A 14,207-nucleotide genomic window follows, 5' to 3' on the forward strand; every position below is an offset into this window, starting at 1 on the left:
TGGTGGTGCGCTGAAATCTCAGCTACTTGGGAGGCTGTGGCAGGAGAATTGCTTGAACCCAGGAGGTGGAGGTTACAGTGAGCTGAGATGGCACCACCACACTCCAGCCTGGGCCACAGAGCAAGATCCATCTCAAAAATAAATAAAAATTAAAAAGAATTTCCTCCAAATTTTTTTCTACTTTCACATTTTTAAATCAATTGTATTAGTTTTCTGCTACATAATAAATTACTATAAATTTGGTGGCTTCAAACAACACATGTTTATTTTCTCAGTGTCTATGGGTCGAGAATTCAGGTATGGCTTAGTTATCTTATGCAAGGCTACAACTGAGGTGTCAGCCAAGGCTGAGTTTTTATCTGGAGGCTGTACTGGGGAAAGGTCCACTTCCAAGTCACATGGTGCCACAATCCACTTCCTTGCAGTTGTAGGACTGTGGCCCTGGCTTCTTGCTGGCTGTCAGCTGGGGACTGCCCTTGCCTTCTAGAGGCCGTCCTTAGCTCATTGCCATAGGGGCCTCCCAACACGGATGCTTAATTTCTCCAAAGCCACAAGGGAGAAAGTCTCTAGAGCCAGTCTGCTAGCAAGACCGTCTTCTTTTTATTTTTTAATTTTTATGGGTACATAGTAGGTGTATATATTTATGGGGTACGTGAGATATTTTGATACAGGCATATAATGCATAACAATCACATCAGGGAATGGGGTATCCATCCTCTCAAGCATTTATCTTTTGTGTTACAAACAATCAAATTACACTCTCTTAGTTATTTATAAATGTATAATAAATTATTGTTGACTGTAGTCACCCTGTTGTGCTGTCAAATACTAGATCTTACACATTCTATCTAACTATAATTTTGTACCCATTAACTATCGCCACTTCCCCCACCCACTACCCTTCTCAGCCTCTGGTAACCATTATTCTACTCTCCAACTCCATGAGCTCAATTCTTTTAATTTTTAGCCCTCACAAATAAGTGAGAACATGTGAAGTTTGTTTTTCTGTGCTTGGCTTATTTCACTTAAAATAATGACCTCTAGTTCTATCCATGTTGTTGCAAATGACAGGATCTCATTCTTTTTTATTCTTTTTTTATAGTACTGCATTGTGCATATGTACCATATTTTCTTTATCTATTTGTCTGTTGATAGACACTTAAGTTGCTTTCAAATCTTGGCTATGGTGAACAGTGCTGCAATAAACGTAGGCGTGCAGATATAACTTCAATATGTTGATTTCCTTACTTTTGGGTATATACGTAGCATTGGGATTGCTGGATCATATGGTAGCACTATTTTTAGTTTTTGTTTGTTTGTTTGAGATGGAGTCTTGCACTGTCGCCCAGGCTGGAGTGCAATGGCATGATCTCAGCTCACTGCAACCTCCGCCTCCCAGGTTCAAACGATTCTCCTGCCTCAGCCTCCCGAGTAGCTGGGATTACAGGCGCCCGCCACCAAGTCCGGCTAATTTTCATATTTTTAGTAGAGATGGGGTTTCACCATGTTGGCCAGGCTGGTCTTGAACTCCTGGCCGCAAGTGATCCGCCCGACTCGGCCTCCCAAAGTGCTGGGATTACAGGCGTGAGCCACTGCACCTGGCCTATTTGTAGTGTTTTTTTTTTTTGAGATGGTGTTTCACTCTTTTTTCCCAGGCTGGAGTGCAATGGCGTGATCTTGCCTCACTGCAACCTCCGCCTCCTGGGTGCAAGTGATTCTTCTTCTGCCTCAGCCTCCCAAGTAGCTGAGATTACAGGTGCCTGCCACCACGCCTAGCTAATTTTTTGTATTTTTAGTAGAGACAGGGTTTCACCATGTTGGCCAGGATGGTCTTGATCTCTTGACCTCGTGATCCACCCACCTCGGCCTCCCAAAGTGCTGGGATTACAGGTGTGAGCCACCGTGCCCGGCCTATGTTTAGTTTTTTAAGGAACCTCCAAACTGTTCTCCAGACATTTCCACTAACAGTGTACAAGGGTTGCCTTTTCTCCATGTTCTTGTCAGCATTTGTTATTGCCTATCTTTTGGATATAAGCCTACTTGGGGTGAGATGATATATCTTTTTTTGTTTTGTTTTGTTTTGTTTTTTGAGACGGAGTCTTGCTCTGTCACCCAGGCTGGAGTGTGCAGTGGTGCGATCTTGGCTCACTGCAACCTCTGCCTCTGTGGTTCAAGTGATTCTCCTGCCTCAGCCTCCTGAGTAGCTGGGACTACAGGCGTGCGTCACCACGCCCCGTTAATTTCTGTACTTTTAGTAAAGATGGGGTTTCGCCATGTTGGTCAGGCTGGTCTCAACTCCTGATCTCAGGTGATCCGCCTGCCTCAGCCTCCCAAAGTACTGGGATTACAGGCATGAGCCACCCGTGCCTGGCCTTTCATTGTAGTTTTGATTTGCATTTCTCTGATGCTCAATGATGTTGATCACCTTTTCATATACGTGTTTGCTATCTGTATGTCCTCTTTTGAGAAATGTCTATTCAGCTCTTTTGCCCATTTTTAAATTGGATTATTGAATTTTTTTTCCTATTGAGTTATTTGATCTCCTTACATATTCTGGTTATTAATCCCTTGTCAGATGGGTAGTTTGCAAATTTTTTTCTCCTATTCTGTGGCTTGTCTCTTTGTTGATTCCTTTGCTGTGCAGAACCTTTGTAACTTGATGTGATCCCATTTGTCTACTTTTGCTTTGGTTGCCTGTGCTTGTGGGGTATCACTCAAGAAATCTTTGCCCAGTACAATGTCCTGGAGAATTTCTCTAATGTTTTCTTTTAGCAGTTTCATAGTTTGAAGTGTTAGATTTAAGTTTTTAATCCACTATGATTTGATTTTTGCATATGGTGAGAGATAGGGGTCTGGTTTTATTGTTCTGCATGTGGATATCCCGTTTTCCCAGCGCCGTTTATTGAAGAGACTCTCCTTTCCCTAATGTATGTTCTTGATACCTTTGTCAAAAATGAATTCACAGCCAGGCGTGGTGGCTCATGCCTGTAATCCCAGCATCTTGGGAGGCCGAGGCTGGTGGATCACCTGAAGTCAGGAGTTCAAGACCAGCCTGGCCAACATGGCGAAACCCTGTCTCTACTAAAAATACAAAAATTAGCTGGGCATGGTGGCGGGTGCCTGTAATCCCAGCTACTTGGGAGGCTGAGGCAGGAGAATTGCTTGAACCCGGGAGGCGGAGGTTGCAGTGAGCCAAGATCGCGCCACTGCACTCCAGCCTAGGGGACAAGAGCGAGACTTCATCTTCGTCCCCCCCCCCAAAAAATGCCACTGAATTTTTTTTTTTTTTTTTTTTTGGAGACGGAGTTTTGCTCTTGTTGCCCAGGCTGGAGTGCATGGGTTTTTTTTTTTTTTTTTTTTGAGATGGAGTTCTTGCTCTGTTGCCCAGGCTCTGGACTGCAGTGACGCGATCTCCACTCACCACAACCTGTGCCTCCCGGGTTCAAGCAATTCTCCTGCCTCAGCCTCCCGAGTAGCTGGGATTACAGGCATGCACCACCATGCCCAGCTAATTTTGTATTTTTAGTAGAGACAGGGTTTCACCATGTTGGCCACGATGGTCTCAATCTCTTGATCTCACGATCCGCCTGCCTCGGCCTTCCAAAGTGCTGGGATTACAGGCATCAGCCACTGCACTCGGCCAATGCTACTGATTTTTATGTGGATTTTGTATCCTGCGACTTTACTGAATTTATTAGTTCTAATAGTTTTTTGGTGGAATCCTTAAGATTTTTTAAATATAAGATCATATCATCTGCAAACAAGGATAATTTGAATTCTTTTCCAATTTGGATACCCTTTATTTCTTTCTCCTGTCTGATTGCTCTAGATAGAACTTCCAATACAGAGTCTTCTTAATAAAACATAATCATAGGATCATATATAGTCATATACCACCTTTGCCATATCCTGTTGGTTAGAAGCAAGTCTCAGGTTTTGCCCATACCCAAGGTGAGGGATTGCACAAAGGCATGAACACCAGGAGGCAGCTACTGGTGGGGAAGACCTTAGAATCTGTCTGCCACATCCATCTAGAGCTTAAACTTACTCATGTGTAATGTGTGAATTGAGGATATATTTCAATTTTTTTTAACAGCCAGTTTTCTAAGCATGATTAGCAGGCAGCTGCAAGGTAGCATGTATGTTGGCATAGGTTATGGAAAGGAAGTCAGTGTTTCCCGCTTAAAATTCCTCTCTGACAACTGGAGCCTGTTGGTGAGGGGGAGCCTTGTTCTGTTCTTGGCATACTGGAGTGTATCTCAGAGGCCTTCTTGAACAGCCTGTAATTCCTGCACATCCTGGCTAGATGAGGTGGGGGTCTTGGTGGTGCACACAGGATGCCACAATCCACAGGGAATGGCCCCTTGGGGTGGAGAAGGGTAATGAATTATTATAGGCAAATCCTGCAGTGTTGAGGTGGTGGGCCAGCCCCTTCCTGTGTTGGTTGTTAACATGCAGTTAAGGCTGTGGACAGATGGATCCAAATACCAAACAGTTCTTTCTAGAACTAGGCAAGGACTTGAAGGAGGGAGTCTGTGATCAGCCAGCTGGGAAATCTGTGGAGGAAGACATTGTCCAAACCAAAAGAGGGATCAGCAGCCTCTTGATAATTGACTATGTTGGTAAGGGCATCCACTAGCCCTGGCCATTTAGATGGTGTCTGGCCAAGAGAGGGGCAGGTTGGTGATGAAATCTGTTGTGATGGCATCTTATTTTCATATTTTTAAGTCTATTCTATTAGCGGTGCATGGGATTGGGATTGCTTATCTGTGACTATAACAGATTGGAGGTGCTGCTTTGCTGGAAGGGACTGAGCTGAAGAGGGCCTGTGGGCCAGATTGGAGGTAGGAATGTGGAATCATAGTGGCTCTCTAGAGTGGTGTAGGGCAATTCTGCCAAAGCAGCTGCTCCGACTCTGGGTCAGCATCTGAGGGGCTTTGCCCCTTATGGACATCTGCTTGATGTCCCTGCCAGATTAGCTGGGTTAACCATGTCCAAGGCTACATGTAACAGTATGTCACCATAAACCTCAGGAAGAACAGAGTCAGTTCCAGGCTCCCTCCTGCCGGCCCCTGATGCCCTTGGGCATTCTGCTTGTTGACCACTTGGTGGTTTTGATCTTGGTCACAAGTGATGGAAACATGGAGACCTGGGCCAGGGCAGGCTCCTTATGTCAGCAGGTAGGCAGTGAAGGGAAGCAGATGGGGTGCAGCTCCAGCAGATGCAGGCCTAGGTGCAGTACTGATGGGCTCCTTGGCCTGGGAAAAGCCCCTTAATGATCCTGCTTCTTTTCTGTAAAATGGGGGCAATAATGCCTACTTCTCAGAAGGCTTGGGGAGATTAGATGAGCTAGTGTGGAGCACCTAGCACAGAGTTGGTGCCAGAAGGCACTTGATAAGTGATGGCTGCTACCGCTGTTGCCATGTTAAGGCAGGTTAGATTAGGCCAAGATCATGGCAGAAATGGAGATATTTTAGGTCTGCAGTTGTAGCTTCCCTGACTGCAGACTGTGAACCCTACATGACCTTGGCAAATGCATGGGCAGCTGCAGTTTGCCCTGATGTCATTAGAAGCTTCCAGGGAAGGATAAAGACCTCTGAGACCCCTGGGCTGCTCAGAATCTACTAAGTGGGTGGATAGGGCATGAGGGTGGCCCCTGCCAAAGGGACCCCTGTTTATCTGCCCTGTCTTTTTGTTGTCTAATTCCCCCTGGGTGGTGGAGCCTGGAAACTGTGAGGTCCAGCAGAGCATTCCATACTTCCACATACACTGCTGCCCTAGAGTAAAGAGGCTGGACAGGCCTGGAGTGGTAGGGACCACAAACCTAGGGAAGAATGGAGTCCAGAGCCAGGAGTGGGGAAAGTCCAAAAGGAAAACCTCTTTTGTTGGCCCAAGGCAGTTGTCAAAGTTGGGATCATCAGGAGGCATGGCCAGAGAGATGAGAGAAAATTCTGAGCCCAGAACAAGGGCAGGTGGGGAGGGACAGCTGGGTGGAAGCAGCCGTTCCTAAGCAGGGAGAGGAGACGTTCTGCCTGAAAGTGTCGGCTTAAAGAATCTGTTTCTGAGCCTCCTGTGTCCCCACCCCCCCGTCAGCTGACCCACCTCTTCCTGTTCCTCCAGACCAAGCTGCTGACCCAGTATGTGCTGAGTCTGGCCAAATATGACCAGAACTATGATATTCGTGACCGGGCGCGCTTCACCCGGCAGCTCATCGTCCCTTCCGAGCAGGGTGGGGCCCTCAGCCGCCATGCCAAGAAGCTCTTCCTGGCACCCAAACCAGCTCCAGTCTTGGAGTCATCCTTCAAAGGTGGGAGCTGAAATCAAGGGTAACCTTCCTAGGGGAATGGAAAGGAACTGGCCAGAGTCTCTGCCCCAGACCTTCCTGAGGCCCCTAGCCAGGCACCAGGCTTCTGTGGACAGTCCTGCTCCCTGGCTCACTCCTTTTGTACCTCCTGTGGCACCAGGAATTACTCTTTCACCCTCCCACAACCACTGCCAGCATCATCTCACCTGAGGGTCTGCCTTCCTGGCCAGGATGGACTTGTGCCTCCTCTCCTCTCAGGCTCCCTTTTCCATCTCCCTCCCTGAGCAGACACTAGGCTTTGGAATACATACCAAGATCTTAAATACCAAGGACCCAGGAAGGCAGAAAGCAAAACAACACACAAAGGAGAGGTGTATATTTTTATAAAGGTCCTGAGAAAGCAGTTGCCTGCATTCTGTGAGCTTAGTCACTACAGTCAGTCCAAATCCCAGGCCCCAGGGCTTCAGCCTTGCCTCTGTTCCTGGGCTTGGCCCTTAAGGCCTCTTTTCCCAAGACAACGGCCTTGAGATGGGCCTGGGAGGGAAGGGTCCTCCCGCTGCTTCTCCGGGCCCCAGGAGTGGAAGCCAGGAACCTACACAGAAGAGAGCCTCCTTCACAAAGCTCAGTTCTTCTGGGTATCTTTTCGTTCTTTTTCTCTTCCCTGGACCTCACGAATGGGGAGATTCTGAGGGTGGGCACAGCTTTGAAATTCTCCCAGGAAGAAAGCAACAGTCCCTTTCTCCCCGACACCATCCTCACTCACAGGCCTGTGCTGCCCTCCTCCAGCAGTGCCTGACCTCTGATCCAGACTTCTACACACTCATGCTCTGACTGTTCATCCCTCCCCGCTGAGTCCAGAGCCTGACTAGACGTGCTTCCTGAGCAGACAGGCCGGCAGCATCTGTGGGCCCAGAGTCTCCTCCTACCCACCTCTGTAGGCTGCCTTTCCCTGGCCCTCAGTCCCTGCTCTGGCCTGGCCAGACAGCCTTTTCTTCCAGCATGTGGGCCTAAAGGTGCAGTCAGGGTGGAAGAACCATTAGGGCACACATCCATCTCCTTCCCCTACCCACCTGGGAAGTCCCGACCAGAATCACCACCCAGCCCCACCTGGAAAACAGCTCCCAGAGCTTTCCCTCACTGCTGCTACCTGCCTGACCTCTAAACCTATCCCTAGACCGGGACCACTTCCAGCTGGGCTCACTGTCCCATCTGCTCAATGCCAAGGCCACAGGCTACCAGGAGCTCCCAGACTGGCCGGAGGAAGCCCCAGACCCATCTGTGCGCAACGTGGAGGTCAGCGGGGTGGAGGGTTGAAGTGTGTGTGTGTGTGTGTGTGTGTGTGTGTGTGTGTGTGTGTTGGTGGGGGCAGACAGTAGGGAGCCCTGGCAGTGCCGGCCCAGCCCTCCTAACACCCTCCCCCACACACACAGGAAGAAGAACTCTCCCTTATTGAGACTCACGTGGGCCTGTTGGGCGAATACACTGAGGTCCCACCTTCGTGTGCCGTGTGCTCTCTCCCCTGCCCTGTCTGTGTCCCTCTGCTTCCCCTGTGTGCTGTGCTCCTGGGCCTTCCCATACTCTGTTTCCACCTTGGTTTGGCAGTGCTCCTCTGTGAGCAGCATTCCCTCCCCTCCATGGACAGTGCCCCTTTCTTCCTCCTCTGTTATTCCCTTTGTGGGACAGACCAGGTAGGGCCTCACGAAGAGGTGGAATAAAGGGTAAGGGCTTGTGCCTGCCTTCCTTCTCCCCAACCATGATGAAATGACCCTGCACCCTACCCCCATCTCCAGGTACCTGAATGGACCAAGTGCTCAAATCGGGAGAAGAGAAAGGAGAAGGAAAAACCCTTCTACTCGGACTCTGAGGGGGAGTCAGGCCCCACGGAGTCCGCAGACAGTGGTGAGCAGATGGCAGAGCTGGGGTCCTCTGTGCTCTGTCCATGCATCTGTGTGACTGACTATATGAGGGGTATATGTATATGGTTGTGTGTCTAGGGGTGTGCACCTGCTTGTGAATTGTTTGTGCACCTGAGGGATTCATGTTCCAGGTGTGTGTGCTTGTGCAGGTTTCTATCCATGGAGTCCATCTGTGTTTCTGTCAGTTCCAGCTGGCATGTAGGGCTGGGGGCAGGTCAGAGAGGTTTGAGGGTTCAGTACTGAATGTGAAGGTGGAACCCAGGTGTCTGCTCCAGACCCAAGGAGGCCTGCTTATGAGGGAGGAGGCCTCATATTGTTCCTCCACAGACCCTGAGTCTGAGAGTGAATCGGACAGTAAGAGCAGCAGTGAGAGCGGCTCTGGGGAGTCCAGCAGTGAGTCCGACAATGAAGACCAGGATGAGGATGAGGAGAAAGGGAGAGGCAGTGAGAGGTGAGAAGGGAGCTAGCCAGATGGCTGGTGGGGTTCAGGGGGCTTTCCTGGAAAGAGGGCTAGCATTGAGCTTTAGCCAGTCTCCTAAGAGCCCTTGAGCCCCTCATGAGCTGGGTGGGGCTGTCAGCTCACATGATGACTACTTTCGCTGGCTGCAGGAGATCTCTGAGGCCTCATGGGCTGGTGTGGAGAAGCAACCAGGGTCCTAGAGCCTGAGCTGGCACAAGCTGGCTTCAAGCTCTCACGGGGTCCCTGCTATAGGACCTCAGGTGTGAACCCTCCTGGCTCAGGTTCCCCACACCACTCCAGCTTTTCAGCATTTCTCCTGCTTCTGTGAAGCAAGGAGGGAGTGTCCAGGCCAGGCCTGAGCCCACCTTTCCCACTCCTTCAGTGAACAGAGTGAGGAGGATGGTAAGAGGAAGACAAAGAAGAAGGTGCCAGAGAGAAAAGGAGAAGCGTCATCCTCTGATGAGGGCAGCGATTCCAGCAGTAGCTCATCAGAGTCCGAGATGACATTGGAGTCCGAGGAGGAGCAGTTGGAACCTGCCTCCTGGAGCAGGAAAACAGTGAGAGCCTTGGGGCAGAGTCAGGGTGTGCTCATGGGCCAGGGCCCTCCCAACCTCTGGGCCAGGCCCAGACATCTATCTCCCTACCATCCAGAACAGAACATGACATCTTCTACCCAACCCAGAACATGCCAAGGTGCTCCCCTTCCCCACACCCACATCCCATTTTTCTCTTTCAGCCTCCCAGCAGCAAAAGTGCTCCTGCAACCAAGGAGATCTCCCTGCTTGATCTAGAGGATTGTGAGTTTGGGTGGTAAAAAGTCACAGGGGAAAGGAGGCCTGGGGAGCATGAATTAGAACAGCCCATAGGGACTCTGGATCGGGTTCCTCAGGTCTTGTGGGAGCAGGGGAGCAGACAGAACATATCTTCAGGCCTGAGAGGGCAGCAGGGCTGACCTCCCCAGGTCTGGGGTTGAGGTCTAGGGATGGGTATTTTGCGAGAGTCTCCAGGCAGCCATGTGCCCCCGCTGTCCATGGTGCTGAAATGCGTGCTCCTTGATCCCTAGGCTCCCTGCTCAACCCAAGCCACCTCCACTTTGCCTCCTCATAGTCTTATCTACTCCCACAGTCACCCCTCCCAGTGTCCAGCCTGTGTCTCCCCCAGCAATTGTGTCTACCAGTCTGGCTGCTGACCTGGAGGGCCTGACACTCACAGACTCCACCCTGGTACCGTCGGTGAGTGGGATGGATGAGGGGACCGGGCTGGGGCAGGGACACATCCCTGTGCTGCATCCTATGGTGTGGATGTGTGTGGGGGGTGGGTGTGATGGAGGATGTGATAGCTTTGAGTCCCAGCTGCTGGATGGCCCTAGGGGACAATGCTGGGACAGGCTCTCTCCATCTTGCTCAGTTCTGTCCTTCCTTACCCCTCCACTCTAGCTTCTGAGTCCAGTATCGGGTGTTGGGCGGCAGGAGCTGCTGCACCGGGTAGCTGGCGAGGGGCTGGCTGTGGACTACACCTTCAGCCGCCAACCTTTCTCCGGGGATCCCCACATGGTGTCCGTGCACATCCACTTCTCCAACAGCTCTGATACCCCCATCAAGGGCCTGCATGTGGGCACTCCCAAACTGCCTGCTGGCATCAGCATCCAAGAATTTCCCGAAATTGGTGCGAAGGGCTTTGGATGGGGTGGAGGAGGAGGCTCCTGGGCAGAGTCAGTCTTTCTGTGGTTGCTGATACCCTCCTTGTGCCAGGCCAGGGGCCAAGCTATAGGGGCACAGAGATAGCATCTAACATGATCAACACTCTGGTGGACAAGACAGAGGATGAAATAAGCAAGTTCACATCAGGGCGGGAGGTGCTTGCAGCAGCCGATTTGGGCCTTGGTTGTTTCAGGACTAACTTAAATGCGGTGAGGGTGAGTGGGGGAAAGGGTGCTTAGAGTTCAGGAGGAAACCAGGAACAGTCTCCAGCAGCCAAGAAAGCCAAGATTCTGTAGAGGGCTGGTCAGCTGTGACAGTGGAGGAGAGAGTAGGGCTAGGCTGGGTTCTAGACCTATCAGGTGATGGTGGCCCTCCCTCTCCCCTTCACTGCCTTATACCACTTCAGAGTCCCTGGCACCTGGAGAATCTGCCACTGCTGTAATGGGCATTAATTTCTGTGACTCAACCCAGGCAGCCAACTTCCAGCTGTGGTATGTGCCCAACTCGAGGTGGGGGTGAGAGGATGGGCTGGAAAGGGACAGGGTAACAATGAACTGGAAATGGAGGTGGTGCTTAGTGGGGATACATCATGATTGGGTGGGTCTGGAAGCCATCTCAGGCCCTCATTCCTGACCTCACTCTTTCACTGCCTCCAAGCTGTGCCTCTACACAGGGTGGGAGGTGAGGGGAGAAATGACAGCCTTAATTCTTCTCCATTTCCTCCCACCCCTCCCAGCACCCAGACCCGACAGTTCTACGTCTCCATTCAGCCACCTGTTGGGGAGCTGATGGCCCCTGTGTTCATGAGTGAAAATGAGTTTAAGAAGGAACAGGGTGAGTGCTCCCTGGGAGTGGGCAGAGAGGGAAGTATAGAAGCTGACTCCAGAATGTCCAGCTTGGATGGTAGGGAGAATGGTGGTGTCCTTCATCTAGACCAGGGGTCAGCAAACTTTCTGTAACGGGCCAAAGATAAATGTTTTAGGCTTTGAGAATCATGTGGTCTCTGTTGCAGTTACAACACGACTGTGGCTGTTGAAACATAGAAACATCCACAGACAGTATGTAAATGAACGAGTATGGCTGTGTTCCAAGAAATTTCCATTTATATTTATAGATACTGACGTTTAAATTTCATGTAATTTTCATGTGTCATGAAATATTAATCTTTTGATTGCTCCCCCAACACTTAAAAAATATTAAAAACATTGTGGGCCATATAGGTGGTGGGCTGGATTTGGTCTGGAGGCTGTAATTTGCAAAACCTCTGGCCTAGAAGAAAGAAGAGTGGCTTGGGCAAGGGAGGAGGGAAGATCATGGTTAGTTTTGGATAAGCTGATTTTGAAATGCATTTGGGAAATTCAGGAGGAGCTATTTAGTATGCAACTGAAAATATGGGTCGATGCCCAGGAAACACTTTGAAGCTGGAGTCATGAACATAGAGGTGGTAATGGAAGCTGTGAATATGAATGAGATCACTCTGGGAGGTGGGAGAAAATAGGAAGGCCAAGGACAGAACCTTGGGGGAAAACCTGAATTCTGCAGAAGAAAGAGGAGGGGAGGGATAAGAGAAGGAGCACAGGGAGAGGTGGGAGGAGAACCAGGAGAGACAACAAGGCAGAAGGTGTCTGCAAACCACAGTTACCTAAGACCTTCAGAGTCAGCATATAAAAGGCTACTGCCAACCTGAGGGAGAGAGGGTCATTGCTAAAGGAGGGACAGAGGCCAACTGCAGTGGGTTGAGGGAGACCACAGCTCAAGTACATGCAGTCCTCTTTGGAGGACTTTAGCCATGAATGAGGAGGGAGACAGGGCATTGGCACGATGAAGGATCTCACTTCTGGAAAGGATTTTTTGGAGACGGGGACACTTGAACATGAACAGATTGAAGGAACAAAAACAAGAAAATGTTATTAGTCATGAATGAAGGGGATGGAAGAAACAGGACAGGGATGTCAGTTTCTAAAAGGAGGTGAAGAATAGGGGAAGCAGTGGAAGGAGGAAAGAGGCTGAAGAGAAGACTGCTGGTGTGCAGGAGGGCAGACGGAGGAGCTCCCATGGGGGGCCTAGATCATGTGAGTGGAGAGAAGTCAGCCTTGCAGAATGAGGAGTTCTGGGGGTGCTGTGAAGGTTTGGAGGCTTCAGGAGCCCTGGCTAGGTCTGGAGCTGCTACTGCAGAGGTACAATTAAAAATGTACCTGTGAATGCTGCATGTGACTACTGGATTCTGGCTGAGAGATCACAGCAGCCACCTGTGATCTTTTTGTGAGGGCTTAGCCTCCAGGAGCTGAGTGGGAGTTGAATGTGGGTTGGAGGGCCCCCCAGGAAAGATCAAAGGGTGTGAGGTTCAGGATGGGCAAACCTCTTAAGAACTGACTGGCCACTCTCAAGGGGCTGGTAGCCCAGATGTCTGATGGAGGAAGCGCCAAATCAGTCTTTGGTAACAACATGGATAAAGGCCTGGGTGGGAGGGGTAGAGAGGCTGACAAAGGCTTCCTGAGGGAGGGCCCAGTCTGAGAGGGAAGTACCTTCTCCCCAAGACTGATGATTTAAATTCTGACCTGCCCTTTGCATGATACCTTCCCAGCCTGGGAGAACTTGTTGCTCAGTAAGCAGACCCAGGTGCTGGCCTCTGTACCCACCATGGCCTCTGCCCTCATCACCACCTTTACCCCCAGGAAAGCTGATGGGCATGAATGAGATCACAGAGAAACTCATGCTGCCAGACACCTGTCGGAGTGACCACATTGTGGTGCAGAAAGTGACTGCCACTGCCAACCTGGGTCGTGTTCCTTGTGGGACATCTGATGAGTACAGGTACTAGGCCACCAGTAGAGGGGAAATGATGAGCATGGGGGCCCTGGTTTGAAGGAGGAGCCCCAGCCGCTGATCCCCTTCCAAACACAGTCACCCTTAGCAGCTCTTCCTCACCCCTTCTATTCCCACCTCAGGTTTGCAGGGAGGACACTGACCGGTGGAAGCCTCGTTCTGCTGACCCTGGATGCCCGGCCAGCTGGAGCTGCCCAGCTGACTGTCAACAGCGAGAAAATGGTGATTGGCACCATGCTGGTAAAGGATGTGATACAGGCTCTGACCCAGTGACTTCCAAATGCTGTGACCTGTTTGGCTCCCATCTATACCTCCCCATGACACCTGGGCTGTCAGTCTCTCTCATCTTTCTCTCTCTCTCTCTCATCCTCCTCCTCATGCCAGATAGCATTCAGGGTGTCCTCTCTCCCTCTGGAGGACCAAGCCCTCCCCTAATGCCCTCCCCATGGATTCCTTAGTGATCTGTGCAGAGGGAGATGGCAGCCACTCCCTTCAGTCCTCCCAGATTTCTGTAGCTATTTATGTAGCAGGCTCAATAAAATGTCTTCTCTCTAGCTGCTGGCTCACCTTTCCTTCTAGGGGTTTGTCAGGAACAACTCTCGTTGAATCCCCAAGGTAACCATCTCTGGGTCAGGATGCCTAGGAGTCTGCAGGCATCTCTGTGGAAGAGACATCTGGGCTGGGGTGGCAAGGCAGAGCTGGAAGAGCACCTTGGTCCTTTTTATAGCCTCTGCAAAAACAAGTCCTCTTCAATGGCTGGCAGACCCCCTTAGTTCTTCTTATGGTCCCTTGGGAAGGAAGGACTCATAACATGGGGACTTCCCCAAACACAGGTGCTCAGTTCAACATATGTCAACTACTCCAGTTAGGGGGCCTGGAGGCCCCACCTGACTGGGGTACTGACCCACTGGTCATCTTAGTGGAAGAATAGAAGATGCATAACTGTACTTCTCAAACCACTTTGTGGCAAGTCAAGTCACCTGGGGATCCCATCACATGCA

General features: G+C 50.5%; 1 protein-coding gene across 3 annotated transcripts in view; it reads left to right on the forward strand.

Annotated features, from left to right (window-relative positions):
- AP3B2 (adaptor related protein complex 3 subunit beta 2) overlaps window positions 1-13,760 on the forward strand; it is a 50,064-nt gene extending 36,304 nt beyond the window's left edge. For 2 of the 3 annotated variants that reach the window (XM_001159946.4, XM_009429698.5), the window contains 12 exons: window positions 6,121-6,307; window positions 7,479-7,597; window positions 8,095-8,203; window positions 8,548-8,671; window positions 9,063-9,237; window positions 9,417-9,477; window positions 9,806-9,912; window positions 10,117-10,345; window positions 10,787-10,871; window positions 11,117-11,214; window positions 13,056-13,194; window positions 13,329-13,760. In XM_001159946.4, the coding sequence (XP_001159946.1) occupies window positions 6,121-6,307; window positions 7,479-7,597; window positions 8,095-8,203; window positions 8,548-8,671; window positions 9,063-9,237; window positions 9,417-9,477; window positions 9,806-9,912; window positions 10,117-10,345; window positions 10,787-10,871; window positions 11,117-11,214; window positions 13,056-13,194; window positions 13,329-13,479 (1,584 nt within the window). In that variant the 3' untranslated portion in view covers window positions 13,480-13,760. Of the gene's footprint in view, window positions 1-6,120; window positions 6,308-7,478; window positions 7,598-8,094; window positions 8,204-8,547; window positions 8,672-9,062; window positions 9,238-9,416; window positions 9,478-9,743; window positions 9,913-10,116; window positions 10,346-10,786; window positions 10,872-11,116; window positions 11,215-13,055; window positions 13,195-13,328 lie in introns of all 3 variants that reach the window. The other variant, XR_010151476.1, reaches the window with a different exon arrangement.
- The last annotated feature ends 447 nt before the right edge of the window (window positions 13,761-14,207 follow it).

This window comes from Pan troglodytes, chromosome 16, assembly GCF_028858775.2.
Source record: "Pan troglodytes isolate AG18354 chromosome 16, NHGRI_mPanTro3-v2.0_pri, whole genome shotgun sequence".
NCBI lineage: Eukaryota > Metazoa > Chordata > Mammalia > Primates > Hominidae > Pan > Pan troglodytes.